General features: G+C 43.2%; 1 protein-coding gene across 3 annotated transcripts in view; it reads right to left on the bottom strand.

The window, feature by feature from the left end:
• LOC308576586 (alpha-2-macroglobulin-like protein 1) overlaps positions 1-7,273 on the bottom strand; it is an 88,324-nt gene extending 81,051 nt beyond the window's left edge. The window contains exons 1-2 of one of the 3 annotated variants that reach the window (XM_081176084.1): positions 7,245-7,273; positions 2,574-2,726 (exon numbers count right to left, since the gene is read on the bottom strand). In XM_081176084.1, the coding sequence (XP_081032210.1) occupies positions 2,574-2,726; positions 7,245-7,258 (167 nt within the window). In that variant the 5' untranslated portion in view covers positions 7,259-7,273. Of the gene's footprint in view, positions 1-2,568; positions 2,727-2,785; positions 2,911-7,244 lie in introns of those variants that run through there. The other 2 variants (XM_081176083.1, XM_081176085.1) reach the window with 2 other exon arrangements.
• Positions 7,274-13,561: the final 6,288 nt, after the last annotated feature.

The raw sequence follows: 13,561 nt of genomic DNA, 5'->3' as shown, positions 1-13,561 counted from the left end.
TCCTGAAGCCTGGAGAGCGAGAGGGGTCGGTGCGCACGGACCCCTCTCGCTCTCCAGGCTTCAGCAAAAGCCTGCATTCGCACCATAGGACGCACACACATTTCCCCTTCATTTTTGGAGGGGAAAAAGTGCGTCCTATAGTGCGAAAAATACGGTACATAACAAGCAAATAAACCCCAGAGGGAAGTTGGTCCTGAGGTGACTGCAATGGAGCAGTTATTTTTCAAAACTACCAGCAACCGACAAACTGGTTGTCACAGCAACCGGTTAGAACACGGGTGTCAAACACAAGGCCCGCGGGCCGAATCCGGCCCGCCAGACCTCGTCATGTGGCCCGTGTAGCCGCCGCCGGCCACCAGCCTTCACCTTTTATTCTCGCTTTTTTTTTTGACACAAGAAAGCCGCCTCTTCAGCGCATGCGTGGCAGCCGACAAGCCAGAGAACGTCTGCCCTCTAGCGGCGCCGGCCGTTCTACACAGGAAACCTCCACTTTACATGCATTCAGGAAACCTCCACTTGTTTTTATATTGAGCGCATATTGAGTCCTATAGATACAACCGGCCCTTTGAGGGTGACCAAACTGCTGATGCGGCCCCTGATGAATTTGAGTTTGACACCCCTGGGTTAGAACATGGAGGCCGTTAGTCCTCTGTCAGTATGTTGCACTTGACTGCACCTTTACATCCCCCAGATAGGCGTTGGGGGTTGAGAAACTAATTCAAGATGCTGGAAATGCACCCGATGGAGGGAATACTTAAGGGTGCAGGTGTGAGCCCTGCAGAGGTGGGGGGGTGTATTTTAGGGCTGAGTGAAAAATGAGCTCCTAGAAATTCCTATTTGTGGGTGGTGAAACTGAGGGCAGGGGGAGGATTTGACTGATTTTTTTGGGGGGGGGAGGTGGCAATTCTCCCGACATTTGTGGGTTTTTTTTTATAAATGTTTTATTAAGTTTTCACAATAAAAAACAGAAAAAATACAAAATCACAAAAAATACAATACAAAAAATACAAACATTAAACACATAAAGGAAAAGAAAAAAAGAGACATAAGAAAAAACATAGATAAAAAGAGAATATTCACTTTCTTAAATGTTGTTTCCATAACCCTCTTTCTTGACTCCCTCACATCTCCCTTTTCTGTGTTCCCGTTTACAAAATCTTATTCAGCAACATTTCACCTTTTTTCAAATCTTATTTTATGTTATACACTTCAACTATTATGTCTCCAATTTTTCCCTTTTATTATCTATTTTTTTTAGCTTGACATAATATTGTTCCAATTTTACTTTTATTCTTTTAAACCAATTTTGCATACTCCTTTCAAATATATCACTAATGCCACATTATCTTTATATCCTGCATCATTCTAACATTCATACAGCTTACAATACTTTTGCAAATAATCCTTGAATTTCTTCCAGTCCTCTTCCACCGTCTCTTCTCCCAGGTCATTCTGCCAGTCATTTCTGCCAATTCCATGTAGTCTATCAGTTGCGTCTGCCATTCTTCCAAGGTGGGCAAATCTTCTGTCTTCCAGTGCTTTGCGATAAGTATCCTTGCTGCTGTTGTCGCATACATAAAGAAAGTTCTATCCTTCTTTGGCACCATTTGGCCGGCAATGCCCAAAAGGAAGGCCTCTGGTTTCTTAAGGAAGGTATATTTAAATACCTTTTTTAGTTCATTATATATCATTTCCCAGAAGGCCTTAACCTTTGGGCATGTCCACCAAAGGTGAAAGAATGTTCCCTCTGTCTCTTTACATTTCCAACATTTATTGTCTGGCAGATGATATATTTTTGCAAGCTTGACTGGGGTCATGTACCACCTGTATATCATTTTCATAATATTTTCTTTCAGGGCATTACATGCCGTAAATTTCACACCGGTGGTCCATAACCATTCCCAGTCAGCAAACATAATATTATAGCCAATGTCTTGCGCCCATTTTATCATAGCTGATTTAACCGTTTCATCCTGAGTGTTCCATTTTAACAGCAAGTTATACATTCTTGAAAGTACCTTAGTTTTAGGTTCTAACAGTTCTGTTTCTAATTTCGATTTTTCCACTTGGAAGCCTGTTTTTTTATCCTTATTAAAGACCTCCCTGATCTGACCATAGTGTAACCAATCTCACACTTTGTCCTTCAATTTCTCAAAACTCTGCAATTTCCATGTGTCTCCATCTTTTTCTACTATCTCCCAATATTTTGGCCAATTGGCCTCCATATTGAGTCTTTTCTGAGCCTTCGCTTCCATTGGTGACAGCCACCTTGGGGTCTTACTTTCAAGTAAGTCTTTGTATCTTATCCAGACATTAAACACTGCCTTCCTGACAATATGGTTCTTAAAGGCTTTGTGAGCTTTAACCTTGTCGTACCACAAATAGGCATGCCCAATTCTCCCGACATTTGGATGGAGACAAATGAAAAACTCAGAAAATTAACCAGAACACTCCCTGGGAGCATGGGATTTATGAAGGTCAAAAAACCAAGGAACATCTTTAAAAACTGCCCATGGGGTGGGGGGAGAAGAACAAGGCTTCAGAATGTCTCCCTTCTTCCCCACTTACCTTACCTTCTGTGGCAGTAGGGGAGGCAGAAGACCATTCTCTGGGCTTTCAACTGAGCCAAAGATAGTTGTCCGAAGGAGACACATGTTTCTGATGCCAACTGATCCAAAAAAAAGACAGTTCTCTGAAGCAGACAGACATCTGCAGTGTCAACTGATCTGAAGGAGACAGTTGAATGAGCTTTTAACTGATCTCAGGATGCTTTCAAACAACTCACCTGGTTTCCTGGGAAACAAAACATGCTGCAGCCCATTGTGAAGTCAGATCTTGGCCAAGGCCTTGCCCAATGGACTGTGGGCTTTCTCTCTGTCTCCATCTCAGGCCCATGTCAACACTTGGTATCTTCATCCAGCTTCCAAGCACTTGCCCTGCCCCTTGATTTACCCCTCACCAGGAGGGCCAGGCTAAGCTGCCCCCAATACGGCTGCCTCAAATACGGGAAGGAGTATGAGGCTATGACCAAACTGCGGGAGGCAGTGGAAGACAGGAGTGCCTGGCGTGCTCTGGTCCATGGGGTCACGAAGAGTCGGACACGACTAAACAACTAAACAACAACAACAGGAGGGCCAGGGCAGCTGGATCTGAGCTTCCCTTACAGTTTTGCACCCCCAGCCTCCCAGGGAATAAAGTGGGCCCTGACTGTGATCCAGTTTCCACCACCTCATGTAAACTCACCTCCCTGCCCAAGATGTTGGCTGGCCGGCTTTTCCTCATTTAGTCATTGTGTATTATCTGTTCCAGTGGTTTGAAAGTTCTTGCCTTTTCATTTTAGGGTGTGGGCTACACCTCTCTCCACCTGGCTAACTCACCACCTCTAGGCAGCTTTCAAAAACCACATTTGTACTCTCAGGGGATCTTCCTTGGTGCCTTATTTTCACTTGAACACCACACCCTTCCTCCAAGGAACTCAAAGTGGTATACATGGTGTGATTTCCCTGTCCAACTTATCCTCGCAATAACCCTCTGAGGTAAGCTAGACTGCCTCCAATACTGGAAGGAGTATGAAGCTATGGTGGCTTTGAATGATGCCCCCCACACCCTGGGGTTGGGGGTGAAAGCTGGGGGAGCCCCATCTCAGATTTTGTTCAAATTTTTTGTGTGTGTACATACCAATGAGATAACCTCAAATTATTTTTTAAAGAGTTTTTGGTCCAAAATTGGGTGCAGGAGAATTTTTTAAAAATTTTGATTTTTGTGCGATTTAGGCAAATGCAATTTCTGTGTCAGTTTAGAAAAAAACCTCCTGTTCCGCTTATTTTTCAACCAGCTGGGCTTATTTTGGTATCAAAATAAAGCTATTTTTTGTCTCTTTCAAAATAAGGTATAAAAATGGTATTAAGTGCCACAGAAAAGGGTCACCAACTATTCAAAGTGAATGTTAGATATTTTCTACCTTGGTTGGTTTGATTAGCCATAGCACGCAAACCAAAACTAACACGTATCATACTTTTTTAGTAGAACGGGCTAACCATGTGCTTGCTATGTTTTAAAATAAGAAGGGGTTCTTTGTGGTTAGAAAATATTTTTAAAAGTAAGTTTTATTAATTAATAAAAACAAAATACGTATCAGAACCCTTGTTCATTTTATTGTGTAAAGCACTTCTGCTAAACACCTGAGTAGAGGAAAGGGATGCTAAAGTTCAGTTCATGCATCCACCAAGTCGTTCACCAACATATTTCTGGCCAACTAAGAATGACTACTGCTGGGTGCCCTATGAAAATGTAATCAGAGAAGTTCCAGTTCCTTCATCATCAACAGTATCAGGAAGGCCATATGTAATAGATGATAAGGTCCACAAGTGCAGAAATTGGCAAAAAGTATGATGTAGTCTTTCACTACAAAGGTAAGCTAACAGTGAAATAATAATAATAATAATAATAATAATAATAATAATAATAATAATAATAATAATAATAATAATACCCTACCCATCTGGCTGGGTTTCCCCAGACACTCTGGGAGGCTCCCAACAGAATATTAAAAACAAGACAAAACATCAAACATTAAAAACTTCCCTAAACAGGACTGCCTTCAGATGTCTTCTAAAAGTCAGATAGCTGTTTATTTCCTTGACATCTGAAGGGAGGGTGTTCCACAGGGCAGGGGCCGCTACCGAGAAGACCCTCTTCCTGGTTCCCTGAAACCTCACTTCTTGCAGTGAGGGAACCACCAGAAGGTCCTTGGAGCTGGACCTCAGTGTCTGGGCTGGACGATGGGGGTGGAGACACTCCTTCAGGTATACTGGACCGAGGCCGTTTAGGGCTTCAAAGGTTAGCACCAACACTTTGAATTATGCTCAGAAACATACTGGGAGCCAATGCAGGTCTTTCAGGACCGATGTTATATGGTCTCGGCAGCCACACCCAGTCACCAGTCTAGCTGCCTCATTCTGGATTAGTTGCAGTTTCCGGGTCACCTTCAAAGGTAGCCCCACATAGAGCGCATGGCAGTAGTCCACGCCAGAGATAACTAGAGAATGCACCACTCTGGCGAGACAGTCCGCAAGCAGATAGGGTCTCAGCCTGCATACCAGATGACTCCCATAACAACACATGCATGGAGAGCTGTGCAACTTGTGGATTGGGGACATGTTCTGCAGTACATGTTACCTCCCCTGTGCTTTTGCAACATCTGTACAGGTGAAACTTGAAAATTAGAATATTGTGGAAAAGTTCGTTTATTTCAGTAATTCAACTTAAAAGGTGAAACTAATATATGACTCATAACATGCAAAGCGAGATATGTCAATCCTTTATTTGTTATAATTGTGATGATTATGGTGTACAGCTGATGAAAACCCCAAATTAACAATCTCAGAAAATTAGATTCTTAAATGAAATCAGAAAAACAAGGATTGCAAATAGACCAATATTGGACCTCTGAGAAGTAGAAGCATGCATATGTATTCAGTTCTTGGTTTGGTCCCCTTTTGCATCAATTACTGCCTCAATGTGGCATGGCATGGATGCCATCAGCCTGTGGCACTGCTGAGGTGTTATGGAAGACCAAGATGCTTCAATAGCAGCCTTCAGCTCTTCTGCATTGCTCGGTCTCATGTCTCTCATCTTTCTCTTGGCAATGCCCCATAGATTCTCTATGGGGTTCAGGTTAGGCAAGTTTGCTGGCCAATCAAGCACAGTAATCCCATGGACATTGAACCAGGTTTTGGTACTTTTGGCAGTGTGGGCAGGTGCCAAAGTCCTGCTGGAAAATGAAGTCAGCATCCCCATAAAGCTCATCTGCGGAAGGAAGCATGAAGTGCTCCAAAATCTCTTGGTAGACGGCTGTGTGGACCCTGGACAGTGGACCAACACCAGCTGATGACATTGCTCCCCAAATCAACACAGACTGTGCAAACTTCACACTGGACTTCAAGCATCAGGCATTGTGTGCCTCCCCATTCTTCCTCCAGACTCTGGGTCCTTGGTTTCCAAATGAGATGCAAAAGTTGCTCTCATCAAAAAAGAGGACTTCAGACCACTGAGCAACAGACCAGTTCTTTTTTTCTTTAGCCCAGGTAAAATGCTTCTGACGTTGTTTATTATTCAGGATCAGCTTGACAAGAGGAATACGACATTTGAAGCCCATCTCCAGGATCTGTCTGTGTGTGGTGGCTCTTGATGCACTAACTCCAGCCTCAGTCCACTCCTTGTGAAAGTCCCCAACACATTTGAATGGTCTTTTCCTGACAATCCTCTGCAGGCTGCGGTCATCCCTGCTGCTTGTGCACCTTTTTCTTCCACACTTTTCCCTTCCACATAACTTTCCATTAATGTGTTTCGATACAGCACTTTGGGAACATCCAACTTCTTCTGCAATTACCTTTTGAGGCTTTCCCTCCTTATGGAGGGTCTCAAGGATGGCTTTCTGCACAACTGTCAGGTCAGCAGCCTTCCCCATGATTGTGTTTCCTACTGAACCCATTGCAGGTGTTATGGATTGAATAGCTGCTGCACCTTTTCACAATATTCTAATTTTCTGAGATTGTTAATTTGGGGTTTTCATCAGCTGTACACTATAATCATCACAATTATAACAAATAAAGGCTTGACATATCTCGCTTTGCATGTCACGAGTCTATCTCATATATTAGTTTCACCTTTTAAGTTGAATTACTGAAATAAATGAACTTTTCCACAATATTCTATTTTTTTGAGTTTCATGCCATAAAGTCTCTCTGCACTGAAGCACAGGGCAGGAGGGGGGCATGGAAGAGCAGGGTGCTCCAATCCTTTGCCCATTAGCTGCTCTGCCAACCTGTGCTTTCCCCTTTCACTCTCTTTTCACACTTGCCCAGCCAAAGTCTTGTGCCCCAGGCTAGATTTTGACCCTGCATCTCCAATGCCAACAAAAGCCTTAATGGTTCTGTGATGTTCAGATAATCAGGAGTCTGAGGCTTTAATGGCAGGGGAAGCTTGTCCTCTCAGTGACCTGACAGCCCCAAGGACAAATGGGAAGCAACTGTTCATATGCATAAAAATTCCTTTTCCAGGAAAGCTGCTGCAGGGGAGAGCAATGGGAGAACCCCCAGGACTGGTTTGGCCTGGTAGTTGTATTCATCCAGGGAAAGGATTACCTGGTTTCCTTAAAATTTAAAAATTAAGGGGGGATTAAGAAAAACAACAACTTTTTTGTTTTGATCTGGTGCCTTAAAAATGCAGGTGAAGGAACTTACTTGGCTCCTCCCATAAGCTGCAGAAATGATGAATAAAGCTATTTTGAAGGCTGTCCATCAGACCAGGTGAGAAGTATCCATGCCACTGTCATGACTCCCTCCACCACAGATACCTGGGACTTCCAAGTGTTCTAGACAGCAATGTGAGATGGGGAAGGGGGGAAATCCATCAGTGTATTTTTCCACTTAAATGTTTCCACTTTTAGCAAAGCACTGAAGGAGCATCTCCACCCCCATCGTTCAGCCCGGACACTGAGGTCCAGCTCCAAGGGCCTTCTGGCGGTTACCTCACTGAGGTTACAGGGAACCAGGCAGAGGGCCTTCTCAGTAGTGGCACCCACCCACCACTCCCTTCAGATGTCAAGGAAATAAACAACTACCTGACTTTTAGAAGACATCTGAAGGCAGCCCTGTTTAGGGAAGTTTTTAATGCTTGATGTTTTGCCATGTTTTTAATATTGTGTTGGGAGCCGCCCAGAGTGTCTGGGGAAACCCAGCCAGATGGGTGGGGTATAAATTTATTACTATTAGTAGTAGTAGTAGTAGTAGTAGTAGTAGTAGTAGTATTCCATGTAATGAATTTGTCATGTTGTTGTCATACCCCGCCTATAGGGCTGGGTTTCCCCAGCCACTCTGGATGGCTCCAAGCACATCTAAGAACATAACAAAACGTAAAACATTAAAAACTTCCCTGCTTTCAGGTGTCTTCTAAAAGTTGTATAGTTCTTTATCTCCTCGACATCTGATGGCAGGGCGTTCCACAGGAAGGGGAAGGCCCTCTGCCTTGTTCCCTGTAACTTCACCTATAACATGAAATAATAATAGCAAACCAGTGATATTTTAGGGAGCAGGCTAGCAGGCGGTGCCAATGACTTGCATCACAGGAGCCTACACAACACAAAACACTGTTGCTGTAAGTAGGTTTTATTTTATTTGTTTTTTCTCTTATATTTTGGAAATGTACATCCATGTTTTCTTTAATTTTTTTTTGGGGGGGGCAAGAGAGTGGGGCCCTAAGCTATAGCTTGTTTAGCTTATACGTAAATCCGGCACTGGGGTTATAGGTGGTTTTTCTTCTTTGCATTAAACGTTTCTCCAGCATGCTGCAGCCTCCCACCTGCCAGTGCTTCCTGATCTCAATATCAATCAATCAATCAATCAATCAGTCTTTATTACGGTCCAGAGACCCAACAAATCATTACAAATCAATACACAATTCATATAGCCTACCTCCAGGTTAATTAAGCATTTTGTTTAGAATACAGGGCTCATTTGTTCTTGCAACCACCGATAAAAACTCTGCCACTGCCAACGTTCTAGCTTTTGTCCGGTCTTCCAGTAGGAACCTGACATAGTGAGCCTCTGGTTTTCCCGGGAAAGGAACCAGCAAGGGTAGTATCAGTTCTGGTTTCTCTTCAGATCGTATAAATCTTTCGCCTTTTACGAAAGATCTCAATATCATAGAATCTTAGAGTTGGAAGGAACCCCAAAGGTCATCTAGCTCAACCCTCTGCAATGCAGGGATCTCAGCTAAAGCATCCATGACAGATGGCCAGCCAACCTCTGCTTAAAAACCTCCAGGGAAGGAGAGGCCACCACCTTTCGTGGGAGTCTGTTCCACTGCTGAACAGCTCTTAAGGTCAGAACGTTTTTTTGAATGATTAGTTGGAATCTCCTTTCTTGTAACTTGAAACCAGTAGATGCCTCAGTCGAGATCCCTGCATTGCAGAGGGTTGGGCTAGATGACCTTTGGGTTCCCTTCCAACTCTACAGTTTTATGATTCTATATGCAGTTTTACTTATTTGGTATTTATCTATCAATCGCCTCTCTATCTATCCATCTATACAGAGGAGCATAGGGGACAAAATAGTAAAAGGTGGGGTTAAATGGCAATGAAAGTGGAAACAATGTAATAATTAAATTAAAGCCCATCAGTAAGTGGTGGTGATACTATCATCATCACGACTAACAGTGCAATTCTTCGTATGTCTACTCAGAAGTAAGGGGTGATATTCAACTAAATTCTAGCCAAAGTAGACCCATTGGCATTAAATTAGCCGTGTTCATTCATTTCAATAGGTCTACTCTGAGTATAATTTAAGTAGGCTACAACACACTAATTTCATCATGCTCTTGCATGTGTTTGCTTGGAACAGTAATACACAAAAAGCTGGTTCCATTAGATTTGGCTAATGTTGCCTCTATTCAACTTGCCTGATTTGAGTTCTGATTGGTGTCCATTAATTACCTGAAAGAGCATCTCCACCTCCATCATCCAGCCCGGACACTAAGGACCTCCTCTGAGGGTTTTCTGGTGGTTCCCTCACTGCGAGAACAAGTTTCTAGAGACTAGATTATACGTCTTTGTAAGTTGTGTTTCTAAAGGAACTTTTGTTATTGCCAAATGCCAATGTGTTTGCATTATTAAGTTTGTTATGAATAAAAAATCATTTTAAGTTAGAGCTTGATAATTATTTCACTATTAATATACTACTTCTTAATTGTATTTCACTATTAATATACTTCTTAATTGTATTTCAGTTCAACAATTACTTTGATAATATACAAATGTTGTTATTTGCAAATGGCTTTAGATACCTATTAGGTCCATAAATTACCATGTAGCATACATTCAACACAAAAAAACCAGCAACAATTTGTTGTTGACAAAAGACAGCTGGATATATAAAGGGCCCCATTACCTTCAATAGCTTAGGGCATCATCAAACCTAAATCTGGCCCTGCACAACCCATTTGCAAGGATAATACAAGATCAATCTCAAATTGTGAAGCAGCCTGTGAAACAGTCAGAAAAATGGGAGACTCTTCCACAGGTGGAGAAAACTCTGGAGAAACTGGAGAGCAGGCTTTGGTGGAACACTAGATCAGACCAAAGGCCCTCCATTCTTACAGTGACCAGCTAGATGCCAAATAGAAACTCTTAAGTTTGCTGCAGTAAAACAAAACACAACCCCTGGTTTGGAAGCCATACATGCATTGCCTGAGTTGTTCCTTCCATGCAAGGAGCAACTAGCCCAGATAAGCAAGTTCATGGGAAACTATTAGCAGATTGAGGTTGCATCCTGACAAGACAGAAGTACTGTTTTTGGAGGACAGGAGACGGGAGGGTGTGGAGGACTCCCTGGTCCTGAATGCGGTAACTGTGCCCCTGAAGGACCAGGTGCGCAGCCTAGGAGTCATTTTGCACTCACAACTGTCCATGGAGGTGCAGGTTAATTCTGTGTCCAGGGCAGCTGTCTACCAGCTCCATCTGGTATGCAGGCTAAGACCCTACCTGCCTGTGGACTGTCTTGCCAGAGTGGTGCATGCTCTAGTTATCTCCTGCTTGGACTACTGCAATGCACTCTATGTGGGGCTACCTTTGAAGGTGACCCAGAAACTGCAATTAATCCAGAATGCGGCAGCTAGACTGGTGACTGGGAGTGGCCGCCGGGACCACATAACACCGGTCCTGAGAGATCTACATTGGCTCCCAGTACGTTTCCGAGCACAATTCAAAGTGTTGGTGCTGACCTTTAAAGCCCTAAACGGCCTCGGTCCTGTATACCTGAAAGAACATCTCCACCCCCATTATTCAGCCCAGACACTGAGATCCAGCGCCGAGGGTCTTCTGGCGGTTCCCTCATTGCGAGAAGTGAGGTTACAGGGAACCAGACAGAGGGCCTTCTTGGTAGTGGCGCCCACACTGTGGAACACCCTCCCTTCAGATGTGAAGGAAATAAGCAGCTATCTTCTCTTTAAAAGACATCTGAAGGCAGCCCCGTTTAGGGAAGTTTTTAATATTTAATGCTGTATTGTTTTTAACACTTGATTGGAAGCCGCCCAGAGCAGATGGGGAAACTCAGCCAGATGGGCGGGGTATAAATAATAATAATAATATTAATAATATTAATATTATTAATAATAATAATAATAATAATAATAATAATAATAATAATTCTTATTATTATTATTATTATTATTATTATTATTATTATCATCATCATGAAAGACAGGTCGCTATTACGATCCCTAGATTGCCATTGGGAATGTGCTGTGGCTGAGCCTTGAATGAATTACTAATGTGTTCATCCATTGACCCTAGCAGGAAGTGACTGAGCAGAACCAACCAGATTCAGTGCAGCCTGGCTCTGAGTGAGAAACCAAGGGGGCGCTGCAGGTGACACAGAGCATGTGCAGACCACATAGCAAAAGGTCCAGGTGGGGGGCAAAATATGGCCTTGCACAGGGCGCTGCTGAAATCTGGAAGATCGAAGTCCACCTCTGAGATGAGCCTTTCACAAACTTGCTCTTCCATCCACCCTTCTTCTGCCCTCCAGGACAACCCAGTTCAGACCCCTACATTCCACTCCACATGGACATTGCAGGGGGTTGGACTAGATGACCCTTGGTGTCCCAACTCTACAATTCTACGTTTCTAACACACACAGGCAACCTTGCATTTGTGTTGCCCATAAGGTAACTCACCAGAGAGCTCAAGGGTCAACTGAAGGTGGTGGGAGGCAGATTTTCGCCTCTCCCTGGAGTTCCTCCCTTGTGCCTTGACTCTTTTAATTGGAAGCAGGTGGTGGCAGTGAGGTGGAGAGGGCTCAAATCTTCATGTTGCATTTAGAAGTTCCTTGTTTGGAGAGAGAGAAAATTCCAATAAAATGTGTGTGTTAAAAATCCTCTCTCCCCATGGAACTTTGCCCAGGCCCACACACCACTAGGAGCTGCCGCATTAAAATACCCATCCAGATATAATAACTTTATAGGTTTATGCATCTTTTGGTCTTATTGGCCCCTCTGAGAGGCAATTCCCATTTTAGAGACAAGGAGCTGTGGCTGGGAAAGCAAGGGCTTCCTCAAGAAGTCCTTCCTCAGGGTCACAGCTGATCTGAGGGTTTAATCAGCTCTTCTGCAGTCTAAGCTCCACCTCTTGGTATCAGAAGGTCTCGCAGTCATGCTGCAGATCCTCTGCTAGGCCTCCTCTGAATTCAGCGGGCTTACTTCTGAGTAAACACATAGAAGATAAAGGAGCCTAGATACCAAGCCTGTCATCACATCCTTTTAGCACTTTTCCACCATCCCGGTTTCTGTGCCAACCCAATCTTAGCAACAACCACAAGGGCTGTTTGGTAATGACTTGGCCTTGGCTTTGCATCCCTCAAATGTGCTTTATTTTGACAATAGTTACTATAAAGCGTAGTACAGTGGTACCTCAGGTTAAGTACTTAATTCGTTATGGAGGTCTGTTCTTAACCTGAAACTGTTCTTAACCTGAAGCACCACTTTAGCTAATGGGGCCTCCTGCTGCTGCCGTGCCGCTGGAGCATGATTTCTGTTCTCATCCTGAAGCAAAGTTCTTAACCTGAGGTACTATTTCTGGGTTAGCAGAGTCTGTAACCTGAAGGGTATGTAACCTGAAGCGTATGTAACCCGAGGTACCACTGTCTTTATCTTATAAAGCATAGTATTTATATAGCACTTTCTTTGCTGACTTGCGTTCAAAGAAATAAGAACTGGCCTGCCAGCCATATCCCTCTGGAAAACTAAAGGAAAGGTGTGAAACTAATGGCATTTCCCCATTGATTGCTCCCAGCACCTGATCCTTAGAGATATACTGCCCCTATACATGGAGGCTCCCTTCAGCTCTCTTGGCTTAGGTTCCTAGCTGTTGATCGACTGGTCTTCCCTGGATTAATCTGCCCCCAGTATATCTGAATTAATATAAGAATGACAAACTGCTTTGAGGGTTAAAAACAAACAAGTTACTGGTTTGTTTTAGTTCTTGTTTTTATTATGTATTTTTTATCTTGTATTTTTATGTTGTGAACTGCCCTGAAATCTACAGGTGAAGGACTAATTAATAATAAGAAGAAGGAATTTTAAAATTTTGTTTCCACTTCCTACCTGTAACTAACAATAATAATATATTTATATGATGCCCATCGACATACAAATTTAATAAATAAAATACTGAAGAAATTGACATTCAATGCTCTTTTTTAAATGTGGTGAGGAGGGAGGGGGTTTATTGGGTTGTTTTTGCTTTTATTTATCTCATATATTTCCTGTTTTTACAGTGTGCTTTTATGTTACTGCGGGTCTAGGGCAGCATGCAAATTTTATAAATAACAATAATTATTATTTAGAAGTTAGGAAATAAATTCCGAACGAGGGTCTCCATCCTCCGACCTCCCGCCCCTCCCTCCCGTCCCGCCCAGCCCAGCAAATTGGACCCCCTTTTAACATGATAATGACTGGGGAAGTCCTGCCTGCAGCCCATAAAAGATCCCCCAGGGGATCGCGGTCG

This window comes from Podarcis bocagei (assembly GCF_964188305.1).
Source record: "Podarcis bocagei genome assembly, chromosome: 17".
Lineage (NCBI taxonomy): Eukaryota > Metazoa > Chordata > Lepidosauria > Squamata > Lacertidae > Podarcis > Podarcis bocagei.
The sequence above is the reverse complement of the archived record's forward strand: the minus strand, read 5'-3'. Positions and strand labels throughout refer to the sequence as shown.